General features: G+C 42.5%; 1 protein-coding gene across 1 annotated transcript; it reads right to left on the reverse strand.

The window, feature by feature from the left end:
* Positions 1–213: 213 nt before the first annotated feature.
* riox1.L (ribosomal oxygenase 1 L homeolog) lies at positions 214–24305 on the reverse strand. Its single transcript, XM_018262955.2, has 15 exons — positions 24150–24305; positions 22514–22768; positions 21879–22024; positions 20060–20159; positions 13918–14031; positions 13158–13264; positions 11549–11656; positions 11334–11368; positions 8906–9084; positions 5547–5651; positions 4583–4724; positions 4180–4300; positions 2613–2712; positions 1436–1522; positions 214–308 (listed from the first exon to the last, which is right to left on the reverse strand). Exons 1-15 carry the CDS (start codon positions 24249–24251, stop codon positions 237–239), a joined length of 1773 nt encoding a protein of 590 aa, XP_018118444.1. The 5' UTR covers positions 24252–24305; the 3' UTR covers positions 214–236.
* Positions 24306–24592: the final 287 nt, after the last annotated feature.

A 24592-nucleotide genomic window follows, 5' to 3' on the forward strand; every position in this document is an offset into this window, starting at 1 on the left:
CATTCGTTTGCTAAAGCAGAAGGTAAACATCAGAAGGCGATTTTATATTGTGAGCTGCTTTGTGGGTAAATCAGACTAACAGGAAAACTTGCAGCATAATCCCCAAGGGAAGGAGTCCACAAAGTGACATCTTGTCAGGTTCATCTTGGAGGCATCATGTCCCCAAGAAGAGCAGGGTCACTGGGCAGTCTCCATAGCGGTGGATTCTTGTTGCTTCCTCCCTTAATCAACTGGAACTACCGCAGTGGCTTAAGCTGTTCTCTGGTAGTCACAAGGCCTTTCTCAAACAGGATAGTCGCCAGAGTAAGCTGCACAATCAAAAAACAATCATTAAATAGATACGAAACTTGCAATACACATTTTGTTGAATATACACACAAATATAAGAGCAGCCTTTCTGCAAGTGCTAGAGCAGAGATACCCAAACTGTGAGGAAGGCCAGTTAGGAAAGATTCAGGAATAAAGCCTATTTCTTTTTTTGCAGAAATCCGGAGGAAAATAAACTCCTGCTACATTACAGGTATTTCAAGCATCAGAAAACAGAATATAATAAACATTGCTTCTTTTGCCTGCAATTAAATATATAAATAACTTTAAAAGCATTTAAACAGTTTAATTTTGCCTAGAATTACTTATATTGTTGAAAAAAAGAAACAGTTTGTGTATGAAGGACTTTAAAGGGGTGGTTGACCTTTAAGTTAACTTGTAGTATGTTATAGAATGGCTAATCACTTTTCAATTGGTCTTCACTGTTTATTTTTTATAGTTTTTTGATTATTTGCCTTTTACTTCTGACTCTTTCCAGCTTTCAAACAGGGGGTTACTGACCCCGTCTAAAAATAAAAACCCTGCAAGGCTACATATTTATTGTTATTGCTACTTTTTATTATTTATCTTTCTATTCCGGCCTCTCCTATTCATGCTCTAGTCTCTTATTCAGTTTGTACCCTAGCGATCAGATGGCTGAAACTGCAAACTGGAGAACTGCTGAATAAAAAGCTAAATAACTCAAAAACCACAAGTAATAAAAAATGAAAACCTACTGTCAATTATCTCAGAATATCCCTCTCTACACCATACTAAAAGTTAACTTAAAGATGAACAATCCCTTTAAAACTTTAAATATCTGAAATGTAAATCTAGATTATGCTCGCAGTGTTTCCATGTTTGTAAGATTGCATCAACTTTGCTTATATATATTTCTTAAAACAAACCTTTAATCATCATCATATACAGTACAACACAATAACTTTTTACTTTTCATTAAAAAGGATATTAGACATAAGATTGCAATTTCAGGAGCCACGTTTCAAGACCCTTATTCTGTGGCCTCTTGGTCCCAGAAATCCAAGCTGAATTCTACCCTCCGTCCCCTCCTGTGAGCAAACTGGCCCAGCAGTGAAACTGTAAAAATGGCCAAGTGAAAAGTGTTTACCTTATCTTCCTCTTGATCACAGGGCAGACTTCCCACAGGCACATATTTGGGGTAAGAATGGATTAGATACTCTATTGCCTCCACATGCTGCATTGGGGAAAGAAAGTATTCAGACTAAGAGGCTGATTTAGGAAATAAAAACACACACAAGCTTTTAACGCAGACGTAGAGTGCTAAAGGCCTCACTAATCTGAAATGTGACTGCCTAGATCAGGGATCCCCAACCTTTGTTACTCGTGAGCCACATTCAAAAATAAAAAGAGTCGGGGAGCAACACAAGCATGCAAAAACCTCCTGGCGAGCCAAATAAGTGTTGTAATTGGTTATTTGGTAGCCCCTACATGGGCTGGAAGCCTATAGGAGGTTCTATTTTGCAGGAGTCTTGGTTTTTATACAAGCAAAACTTGCCTCCAAGCCTGGAATTCAAAAATAAGCTCCTGTCTTGAGGCCACTGGGAGCAACATCCAAGGGGTTGGTGAGCAACATGTTGCTCGCGAGCTACTGGTTGGGGATCACTGGCCTAGATTATAGTGATGGAGAATGCGAACATGATATTTTATATTGTCTGCAGTGAAAAAAAAAAAGTAACCTACTGCTAAAAAGCAATATTTTAACTAAGAAATCTAAAAGGAAGACTCTTTAACCCTCCTATAAGATCTTGGGCAATTCAGTGCCTGTTTCCTCAGGGTCATTCATTGCACATGTAAGGTACAGGTGCAAGCCGCCATGTTTTCCTCACTTTGCACCCTGGCTCATTAAGTCACTACCCAAAGGCATATGCCCTTCTTCCCCAAAATGGAGTGCAACGACCCGTGCGTCCTTGATGAATAAATCACTGAATGCATTCGGCAGTGCTGTATTCATGGTTGGGTTGTGCAGGGAAAGGCAAGTAGTTGTCCCTTCTCTCACCCCACAAACTTGTCATTCAGACATTAGTCCGCACATGCTGTAAAGGAATCCTGTACTAGACAAAAGCCCAACAACGCTTGTGCCTCCAGGTTTTCTGCCCTGATTTTTAATCTGATTAGATATGCCCTGGACACAAGCGCTTCTTGAATGAGCACTAAGGAATGTGATTCAGTATCCCTTAGTGCGCTTGCGTCGAGGGCATTAATAAAGGACCCCTTCATCTCTAGCTATGAATGCAGCATTTAATAATGCCTTTAAAATACAATACCTCAGCAGCTATCTCCATGTACTTTGGCTCCTCCCTGTGGTATATCCTGGAGTTGTTGGAAGAGAAATATAACAGGCAGGCATCTCCTTCACTACACAATCTAAATATACACACAGAAGACACAGAACAATGAGCACAATGAATCAGAAGAAACATATGTAAAAAATGATTGTAAGCAAGAGAATGGGAGTGTGCAAGTTATTTCAATATACTCCTATAATATTCTCTTTAGATTTCTTTTTTTGTCACAGTGCTCTAGGAGATATATATATATATATATATATATATATATATATATATATATCCTAGATAGATAGATAGATAGATAGATTTTTGTCACAGTGCTCTAGGAGATATATATATATATATATATATATATATATATATATATATATATATATATAAATATATATATATATATATATATATATATATATATATATCCTAGATAGATAGATAGATAGATATAGATAGATATATATATATATATATATATATATATATATATATATATATATGTCCCAAATAAGGCATGCACTCACAGGTCTTATCCAATAAATGTCCAGATAGTACCCTCATCACTCTTCCTCCAATTTTGATCGAGGGTGCTTTGGTCAAAATAAATATGTAGCCTTCAAAATGGACCAGCACACCAAGCTTTCAAGTGTCCAAACATATTTGATTTTAATGTCACTCGTGTATCCAACGTTTCGGCCCACATTGGGGCCTTTATCAAGGATTTTCCTTGATAAAGGCCCAAAAGTGGGCTGAAATGTTGGATACAATAAAATAAGTTTGGACACAATTTTATCCAAATAATACAAATTTTGGAAAATGATATCCTTTTTCTTTGTAATAATGAAACAATACCTTGTACTGTACTTGATCCAAACTAAGTAGGGATGCACCAAATCCAGGGGGTTCGGGATTCGGCCTTTTTCAGCAGGATTCGGCCGAATCTTTCTGCACGGCCAAACCGAATCCTAATTTGCATATGCAGTTTAGGAGTGGGGAGGGAAATCGCGTGACTTTATGTCACAAAACAAGGAAGTAAAAACTGTTTTCGCTTCCCATCCCTAATTTGCATATGCAAATTAGGATTTGGTTCTGTATTCAGCCGAATCTTTCTCGAAGGATTCGGGGTTACGGCTGAATGCAAAATAGTTGATTCGGTGCATCCCTAAAACTAAGATATAATTAATCTTATATTAATCTACCTTATTGAAGGCAAAACAATTATTTTGGGTTTATTTCACATTTACAAGATTTTTTAGTAGACTTAAGGTATGAAGATCCAAATTACAGAAAGCTCCATTATCCAGAAACCTCCACGTCCCGAGCATTTTGGATAACAGGTAACATAACTGTACACAACATTGTAATAGCTAAAATGGTTAGCAGTGGTTGTGGACTAAAAGGATGGGTGGAGCTGCAGCTTTCCTACTGATTGCCAGGGTCCAAATTTCCTTTTTAGTAACAGGTTTATTGGGCACATAGATATTGCCCTTAAAGCTTGTTGCTAGAATAATAAAGTATGACTAGGCTGAAATCAGGGAATCAGGCTGACCTTGCAATGCCTCCCCGTAGAAGGCGTATTTTTGTGTCTGCTTCTAACTCTATGGTGTCATCTTTAACTTGTCCATTGTCCCACATGACTGGTGCTCCGTGTACACTGTGAGACTTCTCAACTGCAAAGATAAAACCAATAAAAAGTTAACTGCATGAGGGTGCAATAAGGTTGCATGCGTCACAATGCAGTTTCACAAAATCATTTATTTAAATTAAGGAATATAGTCTCTTCATTGCTATCCATTTTCTATTAAATCGAATTACACAGCAAGACCTCCCAGTAATGATTATGCACCATTACACAATGCTTTGCACTCCCTCCATGTCTTATGTTTATTTATGTTCTCCCTGACGTATTTTGGAGGAAGCAGGGAAATGGGACAGAGAAGAGCCAGGCTTACCGGGTGTCAGAACAGGTGGGAGGCAGTCGTGAAGGAAATTCTTCGCCTTCTGGTCTACAGCTGCATCAACCGGTGCATAGCCAGCCAATTTCTTCACCAGTGACTGAACCTGCTGAATAAATGTGCCTCTCCGTGGATCTTCCTAATAAAGAACAAGCCACAAACTACAGTTAGAATCTATGCTTTGTGTTGGCACTGGAGCAAGGGGGTAGAGGAGAATACCTGTTAAGTGGTACTGGGAAAGAATTGGCACAAAGCAATATGTATGACTACTTTAAAGAACTGATGGTTCTGCTTCTTTAGGTATCAGTGGGCTGGCAAAGTGCAATGCCTGTTCCTCAAGTTCACAAAGTGGTTGATCAGGCTACAGAGAATGTAGCAACACCCCCATCCCAAACCCCCCACACCACCCCCAACCAGTCTCTTAAAGGAGAAGGAAAGGCTTTGTGCAATTGGGGGTGCCAAATGCTAGGCACCCCCAAGTGAATGTATTTACTTACCGGAAACCCCAGGCCGGTGCTCCTATCAGCAGAAAACTGCACTTGCCCGGGGTTCTTCCAGCGAGCACCATGGAGCAATCTTCCGGCTTCTTCTGTCTTCAAATTGCCGGGGCAGACGCATGCACAGTTGGACGAAATAGCCAAATTTTTTGTTAAAGTTCGGCTTTTCACTCTACTGCGCAGCCGCGAGAAGAAAGAAGAAGCCAGAAGAGAAGTGCTCCGTGGTGCTCACTGGAAGAACCCCGGGCCAGTGCAGTTTTCTGCTGATAGGAGCACCGGCCCGGGGTTTCAGGTAATTGAATACATTCAATTGGCACCCCAAAGTGGTAAAGGACTTTCCTTCTCCTTTAAAGCAGAGACTCTATGAAGACGCTTTAAAGACATGTGGTGGGCATGGAATTGCAGGTAACTCTGTAAGGAAATGAACTTATAGTCACATAAAACACTGCAGGAAATAGAGTTACCAAGTCAGTGTTTTGTACTCCCATGTAATCCAGGTAATCGAGAGGGAGCCCCTTTCGGAATTCTACATCTTCTTCCACGGCAACCTGCAGTGCCGCAGGGAGAATCTGAAGGGAGAGAGAATTTGTATCACAACAACCGCATTGGCTCTTCTTATAACAAGCTGGCCATATTCAGTAATCCCTTTAACCCACAGAAACTTGTAAGTAAATGCATTTTGAATAATGAAAGAATATGCATATCTTTCAAAACTATGCAAATTTGTCACACACACACATTTCATTTTTTTGTGGTTATTGAATCATTTAGCTTTTGTTCAGCTCGCCATTTCAGCAGCTGTATGTTTGCTAGGGTCCAATTTACCCTAGTAACCTAGCCCTGGCAAAAGAAACAGATGAGGACAAAAAATAATTCGAAAGCATTAAAAAATAAGAACCAACAGAAAACTTTCTAAAAATAGCCCTTTAAACTAATATGCTACAGTAGCTGCTCCTTTTAATGGCAGCTAATGAGTATTAAGAAAACGGGATATTTGATACTCACCGTTAAATCTGTTTCTCTGTAGTCGAAAGGGGGACACAGGGACGTGCCCATCAGGCTTTACCCCTCACACTGTACATTCCTATTCAATTTGTTCCAAAGCTGCTAACTTAATTATTAAAACTATTAACAGACAGAAAGTAAACCAAGGAACTATTCAAACGTGACCAAATGGTCACCAGCTCGCCGAGGCGGGAAGCCCTGTGTCCCCCTTTCGACTACAGAGAAACAGATTTAACAGGGAGTATCAAAAATCCTGTTTTCTCTGTCGTCTTAGGGGGACACAGGGACTGATGGGGACTTAACAAAGTAGTCCCAACAACAGCAGGGTGGGAGCGAGCTGTATATACAGATATGGAATACAATTATTTGATTACCGATTGCAACACCTTCCGTCTGAAGGAGGCTTTGTAGAATTTGGAGTATGAGTAGAGGACCAGGTAGCTGCCCTACAGATCTGCTCTAAGGAAGCCGAGTTGCGCCATGCCCAGGAGGAACCCACTGCTCTAGTGGAGTGAGCCCTGAGTCCATCCGGTGGTAGTCTTCCTTTTGCAGAATAAGCTTGCTTGATTGACTCTCTGATCCATCTTGATAAGGACAACTTTGAAGCTGCCTGGCCCCTATGGGGACCAGATGGAATAACAAACAGAGCCTGAGATTTTCAAAAGGACTTAGAACATTCAACATACCATCGCAATGCTCTGACAACATCTAATTTGTGTAGTCGGCGTTCCTAATTATTCTTAGGTTCCGAACAGAGAGAAGGAACTACAATTTCTTGGTTCACATGGAAGGCAGAAACAACTTTGGGTAGAAATGTCGGCACTGTTCTGGCTTTGTCTTTATGAAAAAACGGTTCAAACGATGGATCAAGCAATGCTTCCAGCACTAGATTGAGGTCCCAGCCCTCCACAGGTGGGCGGAATGGTGGCATGATATGTGCTACTATTTGCAGGAACGTGTGTATAATGTCTACATTCACCAATTGAGATTGAAACAGATTTGACAGGGCCGACACTTGAACTTTGAGTGAACTGAGTTTGAGGCCCATTTGTAGGCCTTGTTGTAGAAATGAAAGTATTTGTGGTAACTGTAATTCAAGGAAAGGGAAACCATTTGAAATAGGACTGCCAAACTCGATGATAGGATCTAGACGATGAGGCTTTTCGAGCCTTTAGCATCGTGGGTATGACCTCTTCATCAAGTCCTCTACTCCTCCAGATGGAAATCTCAACAGCCATCCCGTTAAAGCGAATAGTACGGGGTTGTGGTATGCTATGGGCCCCTGCTGAAGAAGTTCTGGCCTGGACTCCAGATGAACCGGCTGTGCGATTGACATCTCCTGCAGGTCGGCGAACCAGGTTTTCGGAGGCCAGTGCGGTGCTACCACAATTACTGTCGATCGAGATTGCTTGATCTTTTTGAGAACTCGCAGTAGCATGGGAAGTGGCGAGAAGACATACGCTAGATTTAACTGCCAGTGCTGAGTCATGGAGTCCACCCCCAGAGCCAACGGATCTCTGTAGCGGGCAGAAAATCTTGTTAATTTTCGGTTGTTTCTGGATGCCATTAGATCTATGCTGGGAATGCCCCATTGACTCGAGTTGTTCGAATGCTTCTGGGTTCTGAGGAAGTCTGCCTTTGTGTAGGAGACTCCCCGAATTTGTATTACAGATAACTTTACTGAATTGATTTCTGCTAGGATTTGTCTGGCTTCCGCCAGTGCTGCTGGGGTTGGCCATGACTGACCCAAGGCTAGGTTGTCCGACCTCAGCCACCACTGTAATGCCGTCTTTGTCGGTTGCGATAAGGAGAGAAGTCGAGATAAAGATCCCCCTTTCCATGAGGTAAGAATGCTGGCTTGAAGCGGTCGAAGGTGTATCTGTGCGAAAGGTACTGCTTCGATGGCCGAGACCATCGTACCCAGAACTTGCATTGCCCTGTGCACTGTTATCCATTGGTTGGATAGTAGAGATCGAACTTGATCTCTGATCCTGATCGGTTTGTCTGTGGGTAGGCTTAAAGTGTGAAATTGTGTCGAATTCTACACCTAGGAATAACATTTTGTGACTGGGGTGCGGGTTGGATTTCGACCAGTTAAAGGTCCATACGAAGTTCTGTAGCAACTGTACCGCCTTCTGTAGATCCTCCTTGGCCCTCATCTCTGATCTGGCCTTCAAGAGAAGATTGTCCCAGTAGGGGGTCGCTGAAATCCCTTGTAGTCTCAACGTGGCGCCTTTAACTTTGTGAATACTCTGGGGGCAGACGAAAGTCCGAAAGAAAGTGCCACCAAACTGGTAGTGCTTGTTCTTGAATGCAAAGCGAAGATAACGGTGATGAGGAGGCTATATTGGTATGTGGAGGTATGCATCCTTGATGTCCAGAGACATCATTAGTTGACCCTGTCCCATCCCCCAAATTACTGATCTCAATGTTTCCATCTTGAAGCATACTGATCGGATGAATTTGTTGAGACCCTTGAGTACTGGCCTGAGGCACCGTCCTTCTTTGGGACCGTAAACAGATTGGAGTAAAATCCTGAGAATCTCTCTGTGTAAGGTACTGGAGTTATTACTCCGGTTCTCTCCATCTTGTCTATACATTGTAGAAAGGCTTGTGCCTTCTGGGGGTTGTGGGGCAAAAACAAACAAAAAACAAAACCGAATGGCCTTAAAATACTGTTTTCTGCATAATAACTAAAGTTCATTTAAAGTAAACAATCCCATTATCTCAGGGAATCAAGGTAACTAAATTATGGCTCGTCATCAGAATCAGCCACTGTATGCTTTTTTCACATAACAAAAGAAATACTGTACGTTACCTTTTCCAAGAGATCTGCCCAGCTGTTGCGCTGATAAGAAGAGATGGTTATATGTAAAGAATGTGCATCCGGCAGACAGTCCCCCTGGTGAATAAATCCTCTTGGAAAGTACAGGAGATCTCCAGCTTCAAGCACAGTCTCCAGAATGGGCTCTCCAATATCTCTGTCTCTGAAGTTCACTGTTTAATAAATAATAAAAAAACACTTATTAGAGAATGACATGAGAGAAGAAAGGGGACATAAGTAGACAATGCAACACTGCTAACAATGAAGCACGTGCAAAATAACAGCTTACCTGATAATTATTTACGGAAGGTGCAACTACAATGCTTTGCCTGTGCTCACTTTGCTTATCTTTATAATTTGAGCCATTCTGCTGATGTTCACACTGAGTTCATACAAACTACAGACTTCTGTGCAACTCAGATTGAGAGCACACCGGCCCATAGTCTGATGGCAGCTGGATAACATGGTGCAAAAAGACCACTGAATAGACCAACAGATTAGGCCGCATTCAATCAGCATAGCTGTATCTGAATATATGCTGCATGCTTTGTTCTACAGATGCAACCATAGGAGCAAAATATGCCAGATCATGCCTTTAAAGCTAACCAATACCACAGACATGCTACATGGCTTATCATAAATCACATGCAAGAAAAATGCTTGCTTTAATCAACCATGCAGCATGCAGTTAATAAAAGTTTCTAAACCAGTTTTAAAGAATAAACCTGTCAATCCTGCTTATAAGTACCAAGTGATATATTTCATCATGCAGCACAAAACTAGCACAAATAAAGCCTTATATTAAAGGGCTGTTCCCCTTTAAATTAAAGGGATACTGTCATGGGAAAAAACATTTTTTTCAAAATGAATCAGTTAATAGTGCTGCTCCAGCAGAATTCTGCACTGAAATCCATTTCTCAAAAGAGCAAACAGGTTTTTTTTATATTCAATTTTGAAATCTGACATGGGGCTAGACATATTGTCAATTTCCCAGCTGCCCCAAGTCATGTGACTTGTGCTCTGATAAACTTCAATCACTCTTTACTGCTGTACTGCAAATTGGAGTGATATCACCCCCTCCCTTTCCCCCCCAGCAGCCAAACAAAAGAACAATGGGAAGGTAACCAGATAGCAGCTCCCTAACACAAGATAACAGCTGCCTGGTAGATCTAAGAACAACACTCAATAGTAAAAACCCATGTCTCACTGAGACACATTCAGTTACATTGAGAAGGAAAAACAGCAGCCTGCCAGAAAGCATTTCTCTCCTAAAGTGCAGGCACAAGTCACATGACCTGGGGGCAGCGGGGAAATTGACAAAATGTCTAGCCCCATGTCAGATTTCAAAATTGAATGTAAAAAAAATCTGTTTGCTCTTTTGAGAAATGGATTTCAGTGCAGAAGTCTGCTGGAGTAGCACTATTAACTGATGCATTTTGAAAAAAACATGTTTTCTGATGACAGTATCCCTTTAACTTTTAATAGGATGTAGGAAGTGATATACTGAGACAATTTATAATTGGTTTTCATTTTTTTTTTATTATTTGTGATTTTCAACGTATCAGGTAAACTATAAAAAAGAAAAAATTTAAAGAAAACTAAAAGTTAACTTAAAGTAACAGTAACCCCAAATATTTTTTTAAAGCATCATGTAATGTTGCGTGGCGTGTTGCTTGTGAAACAGGACTATAGTTTATATGTATAAACAAGTTGCGGCCATGGGGGCAGCCATTCAAGCACAGAAAACACAGTAGATAAGTTCTGAAGAATCCCATTGTATACTACAGAGCTTAGCTGTTATCTGCTGGGTATCCTGTGCTTGAATGGCTGACCCCATGACTGTAAGACATTTTAATTTTTTTTGTGTCACTGTTCCTTTAGGGTCAGGGCACATGCTCAGATTCGGGGAGATGAGTCGCCCGGCAACAAATCTCCTCTTCTTCAAGGCGACTGCCTCCCATCAGCTAGAATGTAAATCGCCAGCGGGATGGCAGTCGGATCACTTCCTTTTCTGAAGTCGCCTAACAAGAAAACTTGAGGCGATCCGAGTGCCATCCCACCGGTGATTTACCTTCTAGCCAGCGGGAGGCAGTTCTGGGAGATTAGTCACCCCGAAGTAGAGGAGATTTGTCACCGGGCGACTAATCTCCCCCAATCTGAGAGTGCCCTGACCCTTAAAGATGAACCACCCAGGAGAAGAGGAGCATCAGGGGAGAGGAATCTGCAATCGTCTGGCCCTAGCCCAACAGTAGCACTTGCCTAGGGCATCAGATAAGTGATTACAATCACAACGACTAAAGCAATCCCTCTCCAAACACCATCTGTTTAGCATTCTGTATCTAAGAATAATACTAAATTACATTACAAAGGAAGTGCTGGCCAGACAGCGTCAGATCTATTTGGTTTCATTAAATGTACTTACCACTTGAGAACTGTGGAAGAAACTCAGAGCTGTTCCTGCAATCAACAATAAACAGGAATACATTGAAGGCAAGTATAAATTATACATAGATGCAATAAAGGATCATCTATTTTGTTCCAAGGCAGCAGATTCCAATAGATCACATGCAGATGGACAGTACAATGCATTGCTTACTAACCACATAATGGTGACAATACACAAACACATCTTATTACCTGGGACTGTATACCCTCCAGTGCTTCTTCCCCTCCAGTTGTACAATAAATGCTTCAATGTCATCATAATGGGGTGCAAAGCCCTGCGTATCTGCGGGTGTCAAGTACCTAAAGGAGAAAGGGGCAAATATTCTTGATGTAAAAGGGGGTACTACTGTAAACTGCGTACTATGGCTTCCGCTTCTTCTTCTTCACTGTTCTCCCAAATGCTAGGTTATTGATTGTGTTAAAGGAACAATATACCGATCAATTATGAATTCTGAAAATGTTTTAAGAGTCTTTTGTTATCCTAGCTGAGAATATGCACTCCTTGTAGATTCATTTATTCCTGAAAAATGTAATGGATAATAAATCCTGTCTATAAACATGACATATCTTCCCTGGACTTAGACTAGCTCTGTCAGTCTATTTAATCAGGCTTACAGATGGGTGGCTTGGGGAGACCTAATCTTTCCAGATATTGACACATACAGAAATTGAATTACTGAATTTTTTTTTACAGATTTAGTCAACCATCTTTTAGTGTATGGGATCCAAGGCCAACCATTTGGAATGACCAATTTGTGACACCACCCCTCCATAGAGACTGCTGTGAGTTAAAAACCCCTATATGTCACAGACTAATAACAGATTTGAATGCTAGCGATTGTCTTTCTATCTGAAGAACTTTGAATATTAGATTTTTCATCCATTGTATTAACTAAACCAAATTGTGTTGCCTTTTAAATGATTTGAGCTGCAGTATTTCTGGTCAGGTGATCTCTGAGGCAGCACACAGACCATCACCAAATGGGGGTTCAAGGTAAGAGATGTAAAAGGTCAATATTTACTTAAAAAAAAAAAAATCAATTCAGTTGTTTTTAGATTGTTCCCCAGAAATAAAGACTTTTCCCAATTACTTTCCATTATTTATTTTTTTACTGTTTTTCCAAAATCTAAGTTTAAAGTTGAATGTTCCTGTCTCTGGTGTTTGAGTCTGGCAGCTCAGTAATTCAGGTGAAGACTCTAAACTATTACAATTTTGCAACATTTAGTTGATACATTTCTCAGCAGCATCTCTGGAGTATTAGCAACTATTGTATCAATTCAAACAGCTGCCTGTAATGAAACCCAGAGATTCTGCTCAGCAGGGACAAAAATAAGAAATGTATCCACTAAATGTATCCATTTAGAACAGTTTACAGGGTCGTCGACCCCCCCTCCCAGGGCTGCTTCAGAAGGTGAAAAAAAAAAGACACTTGACACTTCAATATTAAAAAAACGGTCACATATAGAAAATAGAAAGTCATTGGAAAAAGTCATTATTTCTGGTGATCTATCTGAAAACAGCTAGTTGTTTGAAGGTGAACCACCCCTTAAAGTATTTGTTTTGGGGGTATAGTTTTCCTTTAAGATGAACTTTACAGATCACCTAATATAATGAAAACACATTACAGGTTAATTTTATAGTTTAGTTAACACATATTAAGCCATTTCCTAGCCAGCAAACATTTTTTCTTTGACTAAGCCACCAAAAGCACAAGTGAAGAAGAGACACAGAAGGGTTTCTAATTGGAAAGCATCAACTTAAAAAGAAGAAATCAGGCTGTTAATCAAAGTAAATACCCACGTGTTTGCCCCGACCATGCTACCAAAGAGCTCTTGCAAGACTGATAAGACGTTCCACACTGGGCCACAGAATGACTGGGGGTTTAACAGCCTGAGAGAACAACCATTCTGAAAATAAAAAGTTAGATGTTAGAATGTTTTATTCTTAGTAACTTTTCAACTGGCCTTAAAAGGTGAAAAGTTGGGGAAAAATATTATCATCAAAGATGCGGGAGCCCGCACTCCGGGTGGGGGGAACAATAGTTTTTTTTAAAAAAAATTGCCCCCACCAGGGATAGGACACTTTCACCGAGAGGGAGCTCTTGGAGTGAGCAGCCATGTCGTACATAGCAAGTTGCAGCATTCGCTCATTATGCACATGCGTGTGTCCCAACATGGCCGATCGTACTGGGAGCTCCTTTAGCCAAAAGATTTAGTTGGGGATAATATTTCTGCCCAACAGGTGCCCTTTAAAGGGGATGGTGACAATTAAACTAACTTCTAGTATGCTGTAGAAAGTGATTTGATCAGGCAACTATTAATTTTTGGGTTTATATCTGCTTTAACTTTAATAAAGTCAATTAATGTCTTCCCATTCCACCATGGGATATGACAATATCAGTTTGTGTATTGCAGGTCAGTACGAATGTGTGAAACAGCTTTTATTTTACATAATGTCTGAAGGAATGACCTGCAGAGTCTTACAAATCTTGTATTAGAAACCTCCAAACTGAGCCAAGAAAAGTATTGCCTTCAGCCCAATTATTTCTTCACTTTCTCACCTTGAAATAGTCCCAGACAACTAGGGGCAAAGCTCGTCCCGGAGGATTGTGGGTCTCACGGTTGCCATCAGTATAGCTAGTCACATCCAGGTTAACACCGAACTGAACATTATCCTAGAAAAATACAGTGGAAATTCAAGGCATAAGCTGTGACATTTTAACAGCAGACCATTCCACAAAAGGAAGATTTTTGTACTTACCGTTAAATCCTTTTCTCTCATCCTACATTGGGGGACACAGGCACCATGGGGATGAAGATCCTGCAGCTTGGAGAGTGGACACTAAGAGTTAAAGATGACTCCTCCTCCTCCTCTGGGCTTCATCCCCTGCCTCCTCCTACTTTCTCCAGTTTCTTGACCGAAGAAGGAGTACCAAAATATCACCCAAAAAACAGAGAAGGAGTCTCCCACCCCTTAAAATTAACCTATTAACATTTTGAAAAAAAAAACTACTCCCAACGGGGAGAAAAAACTCCAGATGACCTAAGGTCCATTTTTAATTAAACCAGGGAGGGAAGGCCTGTGTCCCCCAATGTAGGATGAGAGAAAAGGATTTAACGGTAAGTACAAAAATCTTCCTTTCTCTCACCTATATTGGGGGACACAGGCACCATGGGGATGTCCCAAAGCAACCCCTGAGGGCGGGACCTTACCCCTACAGTGCTCACATAAGAACTGTTTGTAACACCTTCCTCCCAAAACTGGCTTCAGCTGAAGCTTGGGTGTGCAGCCTGTAGAAGCGCGTGAAGGTGTGTGGAGAAGACCAAGTGGCGGCCCGGCAGACTTGTTCAGCCGATGCTTGGTGCCGAACAGCCCAGGAAGTGCTGACTGAACGTGTAGAGTGGGCCTTGATCCTGAATGGGGTTGGTTTACCCCGTACTGCATAAGCTCTGATGATTGTGGAGCGAATCCATTTCGCTATAGTCGACTTGGCGACCCTCAGTCCTCTTTTTCGACCTTCTGTAAGGATGAAGAGAGAGTCCGTCTTTCTAATTTTCTTTGTGGCCTCGAGATATGCCTTGAGGGCTCGAACAACATCCAACTTGTTTAGGCGTCTCTCATGAGCATTCTTTGGTTCGGGACAGAGCGATGGAACAACGATGTCCTGATTCAAATGAAATTCCGAAACGACCTTCGGCAAAAATTCTGGTGTTGGTCTCAGGACCACTTTGTCACAATGGAATATCATGAACGGAGACCTGCACGATAGTGCCGCTAGTTCGGATACTCTTCGAGCCGATGTAATAGCCAAAAGGAAAACTACTTTCTCCGTAAGGGTGAGTAATGGGATTGTATCTAGCGGTTCAAAAGGTTCCTCTTGAAGAACTGACAGCACCAGATTTAGGTCCCAAGGAGGAACAGGGTACTTATAGGGGGGAACTAGTCTAGTCGCCCCTTGTAAAAACGTTTTGATGTTGTCTCCAGATGCTATCTTTCGTTGAAAAGGATAGAAAGTGCTGAGACTTGAACCTTCAGGGAACTTAAGGCTAACCCCTTTGAGAGACCCTCCTGGAGGAAGGATAGAATGTCTCTGTCCTCCGCCTTCCTTGGATCTGTTCTTCTCAACTCACACCAAGTAATGAAAGTTTTCCACACTCTGTGATATATTTTAGCCGAAACTGGTTTTCGAGCTCGCAACATTGTGGGTATCGCCTCTCTGGGAGCTCCAGAAGCCTCGAGCACTAAGGCTTCAAGAGCCACGCCGTTAAAGCCCATTGATGTGAATTCAGGTGGGCAATTGGCCCTTGTGTGAGTAGATCTTCTCTCAGAGGAAGATGTAGTGGCATGTCTCCTGCCATGACTACTATCTCTGCGAACCACGGCCTTCGGGGCCAATAGGGGGCCACCAGAATCGTATGCACCTTCTCCCTCCTGATCTTCTTCAGTATTCTTGGTATGAGAGCCAAGGGAGGAAATACATAAGCTAGCGAGAAAGTCCACTGGATCACTAGGGTGTCGACCGCCCAAGCCTGTGGGGGTCTATGCTTCTGGCTACGAATTTTGGTACTTTGTGGTTGTACCGCGACGCCATCAAGTCGACTTCTGGTAGGCCCCACCTGTTCACAATTAGCTGGAAACTTTCTGGGTGCAGGCTCCACTCGCCCTGATCTATAGTTTCTCTGCTCAGGTAATCCGCCTTCCAGTTGTCTATCCCTGGTAGATAGACTGCCGATATTGCCGGAACATGTTCCTCTGCCCATGTCAGAATACTTCTTGCCTCTGCTAAGGCCGCCAGACTTCTTGTGCCTCCTTGATGATTTATGTAGGCCACTGCTGTCACATTGTCTGACTGTACACTCACTGCTCTTCCTCGCAGAAGGTCTGTCCAGTGTTGTAGGGAATATCGTATTGCTCGGAGCTCCAGTAGATTGATGGGAAGAAGCTTCTCCGATTGGTTCCAGAGTCCCTGCACTGTGTCCTGGCCTAGGACTCCTCCCCATCCCCGTAAGCTGGCATCTGTTGTTAGTATCGTCCAACAGTGGGAGGGGAAGGGTTTTCCTTGTGTCAGCCGGTGAGGTTGCAGCCACCAGTCCAGGGAAAGGTTGACCTGTCCCGGAATCGCAACTTGTCTGTCTAAGTGTTGTCGATTCTTCCTCTGGTGCCGTAGTATGAGCTGCTGCAACGGTCTTGTGTGGAGCTGAGCATAAGGTACTACGGGGAATGAAGCCACCATTGTGCCCAACACCTGCATTGCTGTGCGAAGTGGGATCCTGTCGGAAGTCTTGAGGTACCCGATCCTTCTCTGAAGGGTGCTGACCTTCTCCATTGGCATAAAGGCTCTCTACTCTGGAGTCGAGAACTACACCTAGGTACTCCATTCTCTGTGTTGGGAGTAGTGTGGATTTGTTGTAGTTGATTATCCAACCCAGCTGAGACAGCACCTGTATGACCTGAGTTGTGTGATTGGTCGCCACCTTCAGGGAGGGGGCCTTCACTAGAAGATCGTCCAAATAGGGGATCACCTTGATTCCCCTGAGTCTGAATCCTGAGAGTGCTGCTGCCATGATCTTCGTGAAGACCCGTGGAGCCGAAGATAGACCAAAGGGAAGAGCCACAAACTGCCAGTGCTTCCCTGCTGCGTAGAATCTCAGAAATCTGTGATGGGCTGGGTGGATGGGAATATGGAGGTATGCGTCCTTTATGTCTATTACAGACATGAATTCGTCTTTTTCCATGGACAAGAGGACGGATTGTATTGATTCCATCTTGAAATGGTATGCCTTGACAAACTTGTTGAGAGTCTTTAAGTCTAGCACCGGTCTGTAAGAGCCATCCTTCTTGGGTACAATGAATAGGTTTGAATAAAAACCTTTTCCCCTGTCCGAATGTGGGACCGGTTGGATGACTCCCGAGTCTGCAAGATCGAGTATAACCCTCAGAAAAGCCTCTCTTTTGTGATTTCCTAGTGGAACACGGGATATGAAAAATCTGGTTGGAGGATGTAGATTTAAGTCTATAAGATATCCTTCTGATACTATTTGGAGGACCCATTGGTCCCTGACTAGACTTCTCCACACCTCCCAGAAGGCCCTTAGGCGTCCGCCTAGACGAGGCCCTCCAGGGGTGGGCACATCTTCAGGCAGAGGTAGACTTGTCCTGGGGAGCCTTGGCAGTTCCTTTGGAAGAGGTCCAGGTGGACTCCCGCTTGTTGTGGTATCTCTGGCGAAAATTTGTGTTTGACTTCTCTGTCTGAGGCTTTGCTCTCTGTCCCTGCCGAAAGGGCCGAAAAAAAGGTTGCCTCTTAAAAGTAGGTCTCTTAGGTTTACTTTGTGGAAGGATAGTGCTTTTACCTCCTGTAGCCTGAGAAATTATCTTGTCAAGTTCAGTACCGAACAGTTGTTTTCCCTGAAAAGGTAGACTCACTAAGGACTTCTTTGAAGTAAAGTCTGCCGACCAAGTCTTGAGCCACAAAAACCGGCGAGCCGCTATGGATTGTGCCGAGGTCTTGGCGACTAGTTTGGCCGCATCTAGTGCTGCGTCACCCAAGTAGGCTGTGGCGTCCGCTATCTGTGAAAGTAAAAGATCAGTAGTTGGATCCTCAGAGCCTATTAACTGTGCTACCTGCTCTACCCAGACCTCCATAGCCTTTGCCACCCATGCGATGGCGAACATAGGTCTAAGAGCTGTTCCGGACGTAGTGAATATTGACTTACAAAAACCTTCTAGTCTCTTGTCAATTGGATCCTTAAAGGATGCTGCATCCGCTACAGGGATGGTGGTGGTCTTAGAAAGCCTGGATACTGGAGGGTCGACTGTAGGAGGGGAGGACCACAAATCCATACATTCCTGAGGAAAAGGATAAGACTGGGTGAAGCGTTTTGATATCTGAACCCTATGATCTGGAGCTTTCCACTGAGATTTGACCATCTCATCTAATTGCTCATATGCTGGAAAGACATAGGAGGTCTTGCGTTGTCTCTTGAAAATATTCTTACCCGCCTCTGCTGTAGTAGAGGCCGTGTCATCGATATTAAGGGTCTTTAGAACAGCCTGTATTAACCCCTCCACCTCCACCTGGGTTCTGGGGGTCTCCGGGTCTGGCTCAATATCTTGTTCAGAATCATAGTCTGTTAGCACCTGTCCTTCCTCATCGGAAGAGGTAAGTAGGCCACCCCTAGGTCCCGAGGGAGAGTCAGGTGGCCGCTTTGAAGCAGTTGGTCGCCTATCGTGTGCCTGAGGAGGGTTAGATAGGTGTTGCAGAACCTTGTCCAGTGTCTCTGGGATGCGGGCCAAGTTGTGAAGGCCGGCCAAGGATAGAGTGAGAGCACGCATCAGGTCTGATTCGGAGCCCTGAGGGAGTGTATTGTCTGAGTGTGTGAGTGGAGGAGGGTCAGAGAGAGAGCTGTGAGAGGCAATGGTGGGTCTACATGCTGCGCACACCGCCTCAGTTGAAGCAGATAAAAACTTTTCTTTGCATGCTGCACAAGCTAAATAGGAAACCCTGGGTGTCCTGCGTGCAGGTGCTGAGGGTTTAGCTATGACTGCCTCCTCTGTGGTGGTCGACATGTCTGCCTGAGTAAGTGGAGGCAGGGGAAAAAAACTGAGGGCCAGCTGTAAGCAGAAGACGTCTGCAAGAGAGAATATACATATATATTTATTTATCCCTATATCTGCCCATATGATGCGCAGGGTGCTTCCCCATCCTACTAACCTGAGGCGCGAGCAGCACACCGCTGAGTCCCTGCTGACAAGATGGCGGCGAAGGATGAGAGTAGGCGTGCGCAGAGAAGCGTCGGAACGCGCCCGCGCCTGAGAGTATGCGTTCCAAGATGGCGCCGACGTCAAGCAGGACGTTGGCGTCCCAAGATGGCGCTAGAAGAGATCGCCGCGCCTAACTAGAAGGAGTCCCAAGATGGCGCCGACGTCAAGCAGGACGCCGGCGTCCCAAGATGGCGCTGGAGTCCCAAGATGGCCCCTGGAGACGCCGCGACCTAAGATGGCGCCGGTAACACTGAAAGAGCGCAAGTAAAAGGGAGCTAACTATTCCCTCTGCTTCTGTCAGATAGGCAAGCTTCTGTACACTATCTGGGGAACCCCTTAGTGAAAATTTACCCTCTAGCACTACCCTGTGGTAGAAAAAAGGATTCTTTTCTTCTTTTTTTTTTAAAAAAAAGGGTGGGAAGCAGGTAGAATCTCCTACCTGTACAGCCAGGAATGTGTGCTCATACAACGACCTCCCCTGTCGATAGACTGGTGCAGACCTCCGTGGAGCGGTAACCACAGCCTCAGGGGGAATGTGGAGCTTTGCCTGCAGCCTCCGTAGAGCGGTAAGGCAGTTTGGCACAACTGAAGACGTCTGGCTGAGGGGCACTGGATACAAGTAAGCGCTGTCCCCCTTTGTGGCATGACCCGCACCGAAGTTAGATCATTTGCTCCAGCCACCGTGATGTCCATGTTCTCTTCTGAGGACACTAAAAGAAACTGGAGAAAGTAGGAGGAGGCAGGGGATGAAGCCCAGAGGAGGAGGAGGAGTCATCTTTAACTCTTAGTGTCCACTCTCCAAGCTGCAGGATCTTCATCCCCATGGTGCCTGTGTCCCCCAATATAGGTGAGAGAAAGTAGCTAGACTTTCCCTGTTGAGTAGTCCCTAATTCTGCTGCAAACATCATTTCCTAAGGAAGGAAAAAAAACTACTCACTCACTTCTCTGAGAATCCTGTCAAATTCCTTAGTGGAAAATAATCCATCATAATATTCGTGGTTGTGTCGCTTAATTAGAACCGGCTTCTGCTCCCAAACATCCCTGTAGAGAGAGGCAAGAAATGTGAAATTATTTAGCTTGAAAAAGCTGGGCCATGTATGGCTGACTCTGCTGATGCATTTCCATCATTTGCCTTAGAATATGGAAGCCTTCTTCAGAGTTAAAACAGCAAAAGAAGAACCACTGTCAGTGGGGTCAAAGCTTCCACTCACCATCGCATGAGCAGCCAAATAAATATGTGGCCATCTACATGAACTGCAAAATCTGATATTATTTGATTAATAAAAGAAAATTAAAAACACTGGGGGTGTAACATTGTTGGTAACAAAAATTGATGACCATTCCCAGTCTAGTTCAAATCTTCATTAAAAATGGTCTGTATTGATTTGAGCCTGGTAGAGAAATTTCTTCTGAGCTTATTGCACAGTGATCAGGGCAGTGCAAGATGGTGTTCTGCAGAAAAGTACACCTGGCCAGATAATTTTTTTAAAATAAGATATAGGTTAGCCGGTGTAAAATATGCACTGTCCAGTGTTAACTTTTTATCTCCATGAAACTGGATTTAATTTAAGATGGCAATTAATAAACAGCTGCCTTGGTGTGTGGCCTTTGCTGAATTTAACTTTCAGAGCTCAAGAGGTAAAAAAAGAACAAAACAAAAACACACTGAACTTTAACAATTAATAAATATATGTATTCTGAAATTCTCAATTTCGCCAAAAAAACTAATTCTAAATTTGACAAAAGCTGAATGGCTATTATTTTTTTAGATAGATCTAGGATGATGGAAGCAATAGTACAGCAGTAGAGAACTGAAGAACCTAATTTGCACACACAATAATGGTTTAACTGTAATAGGGTTAACATCCTAGTTACATGGGTCAAATCATAAAAGGACTGATGTGTAAACTACATGAGAGAAGCCTGTCCGGAGGGATTGCTGCATGCTGCATCTTCATCCAACTAAAAAAATTTGAAGGCGACTTTTTCTTCCCATTGAAACACATTGACTGTCTGATATAGATAGATGAGCAAACCACACCATCCAACTTCATCAGTTCCAAATTAAAGGGATCTATCACGAAAAACTGAATAGAAGCATCAGCATGCTACTTCATTCTAAATACAAGCAATTAAAAATTCTGTGTCATTTATGAAATAGCCATGTTACTCTTCACTCTTCCCCTCTGAGCAACCTATCTCTCTTTATTCTCTAGTCATGCAGTAGATGGAGTCAGTTTTTGATTGACAGTTAGGTCTAATACATCCTTTGGGGGGGTTGCACCCTTAACTTAGGTGCTCGCTCTTTAAAAATAACTGACTTTGATGGAAATCCTGTTTCTCCGCGTGCATGGTGTTTGCCAGATACAGTTTTTTGTTACCTTTTGTTTGTGCTGGAGTTGGTTATTTAAGTTATTCTGCTAAGAAAGGCACTACCCCTAAAAGATGTATTGGACCTACATGTCAATCAAAATCTGACCCAGACCTCAGCATGACGAGCGACAGGTTGTGGTGAGTGAGATACTGAAGAGTAACTTGATTATTTCTTAAACAGTACAGAATGTTTGATTGTATTTAGAAAGCGTATTTCAGTGAGATGAAGCTTATATTACATTTTAATTTTAATGATAGATCTCCTTTAACATTACAGCAATAGGGATCAAATTTTGTAGGCTCCTACAAAATATAATGATGTTGCAGGACAAGATAAAATCTGACAAATCGTCTGTGTAGTTTAGCCCTTTAAACTGCATGTTATACCTGAAGAAATCAGCTGGTGCAAGAGGTGAAATCAGCCATTCAAACAAGGAGGCTGCTCTTGCCTTGCTGTTATGGATCTTGCCCAGATCCTGCAGTACAGTATTAAGTGGAGGTCCTGTATGTGGTTTGCCACTGATCCTCGAACCCTGGAACAAAAAAAGAAGCTCAGAATAACTTCACAACAGAGAAAATAATACAACCAGATAACGACTGCCAAATAAGTCTCACCATTTGTCAATCTGAAACAAAACATGTGTGGGATCATTTGCTTTGACTCTGGGAGCAGGTGCAAAAGCTTCCCCCTTCAAAAAATTTAAAAAACACGAGTGAAAAGTCGGGCAGCACAATAGAGGGCTGTTTAGTGGTCTGTGCCAGTTGGCACTCCCTCATATGCACAACTAAATGACCCTCCAACTTAGGGGTACCACTGTGTCACCCCCATGAACACAGTGATGCCAGATGGAGGCAGTGTTGTATACATGGGGCAAAAGCAGGTTTCTGCACTTTAAAAGTGTAACATTCTTTTACATGTGGGGAAGGGTGCATATAAATACAATGCACCTGTTTTTGCACTTCACATCTTGACTAGTCATAGCAAATGACCCCCCCCCTTTGGTGTATAGAATCTGCATTACCTCCAACTGATTTGATGTAATGTTTTCATTTTCTGCAGCTATCCTCAGTTTTTTTGCCTTTTTGGTTGGTGTTTTTTCCTTTTTTGTGATAGAATTACTGCAATCATCCTGTAGTCCATTTTGATGCTCAATAGCAGTACTGTTACGTGCATTCCCCTCCTTCACCGACTCGGATAATCTCCTTTTCTTTTTTACCAGTTTGTTCTTCTGTGATAGCTTTGGCCGATCATGCTTGTCCTTCTTCAATACCTGTGTCTTTAACAGATAACTACAGGTTAAATTCAGACTAGAACAGGGGTGCACAAAAGGTAGATAGGGAACAGTAGACCTTTAGCTGGTGATCAGTAGATCTCAACAGCTTGTCTAAATCACCCTCCTGTTTTATTCAGATATTTATTATGTTACAGTTACACAGAAATAGTTGTTTGTTAAATATAGCAATATAAATTCTCTCAAATCAATATAATATTTAAAGGGGTGCGTCACCTTTAAGTTTATATGTTATAGTATGGCCAATTCTAAGCAACTGTTCAATTGGTCCTCATTATTTATTTTTTATGCCTTTTTCTTCTGACTCTTTGCAGCTTTCAAATGGGCATCGTTAACCCCATCTAAGGCTACACATGTTATTGCTACTTTTTATTACTCATCTTTCTATTCATATTTCAGTCTCTTATTCATATTAATGCATGGCTGCTAGGGTAATTTGGACCCTAACAACCAGACTGCTGACATTGCAAACTGGAGAGCTGCTGAATAAAAAGCTAAATAACTCAAAAACAACAAATAATAATAAATGAAAACCAATTGCAAATCGTCTCAGAATATCAATCTCTACATTTTATGAACAGTTATCTCAAAGGTGAAAAACCCCTTTAATTAATATTTTCCACGCAACAGAATGCTAACAATGCTTTTATGGATGTAGATCATAATGGGACAACATCACTAAAAGTAGGCCTCACATTTGTAAAGTATGGGCACTCCTGAACTAGAACATGCAAAGCAATGAAACAAGTCCTCTGATAATGGAGCTGACTGCAAATAGTAAACAAGACAGGCACTCTTGTACCCATACCCAGAGGAACGTGCATCTGTTTGACTTTTGAAACTTGTAGCAGAAAGAAGTTCTTCTTCAGGTTGCTTCTGCTACATTGTTTCAGGGGACAGAACTATTGAAATTTAAAAGAACAAAAACATGTTTTATCATTTGAAAAGTTTTTATTAAAAAAAACAAAAACTTTTAATCCATATTGGAAAGTTGATTCTAATGACATTATGAGCCATGGTGCACAGTTTATTGGGTGGAAATGAATGGCAATAAAAGAATATAGTTGAGACTACTTTGATCATCCACATTTATAAAGTGAGGGGGCAGGAGAGTTAATGCACACACTAGTGCCAATCAGCAGCTATTTATTAGGGTCCTGCACCCTTCTCAGTGGAACAGCAACAGGTGCAAGCCGGGCTGCTTATACCATCTGCACTGCCACAGCAGGAACTTTGCTTTGCCCTCTTGCTTTGCCCTCTTGCCAGTCCCTGACACTAACACGTAGAGACCCAGCAGAACTTATTGATAAATAGCCGTAAGAGGTGTAAAAGGCTCAAGTTACTTCCTCGCGGCCGGGGTGTTTACCTGTTGCAATGATTCCTGCTGCAGATGTCTGAAAGCAGCCAGAGCTGACACACGTGGGGCCTCCATAACCACAGCTCTCTCCGGAAGTAAGGGCACTGGCATCCACGTCTCGGCCTCAGTTGCCAGGAGAACGCTGCCTGATGACGTACTTCCGAGTTTCAAAGTCTTAACGATTTGCCGCACTCTAGTGGCTAGCTGTGAGTTGTGGGAATGCTAGTACATAGAGGTGTTTTCTTTTTTTTTCCCCAGTAAAGCTCATTCAGTGCATGGTCATCTTTTTGGAATTCCACCCCAATAATACTTTTTTTTTTTTTTTGCATAATGAAAGTAAATGTAGTAATAAGCCACTTCAAAACTGGAAAGTTGTCAATCCTACAGGCCTGCACACTTGTCAAACTGCAATATTGTTCAATGGTTTTATTATAGGTTATTTTTCAATATAA

The sequence above is a fragment of the Xenopus laevis genome, chromosome 5L (genome assembly GCF_017654675.1).
Source record: "Xenopus laevis strain J_2021 chromosome 5L, Xenopus_laevis_v10.1, whole genome shotgun sequence".
Lineage (NCBI taxonomy): Eukaryota > Metazoa > Chordata > Amphibia > Anura > Pipidae > Xenopus > Xenopus laevis.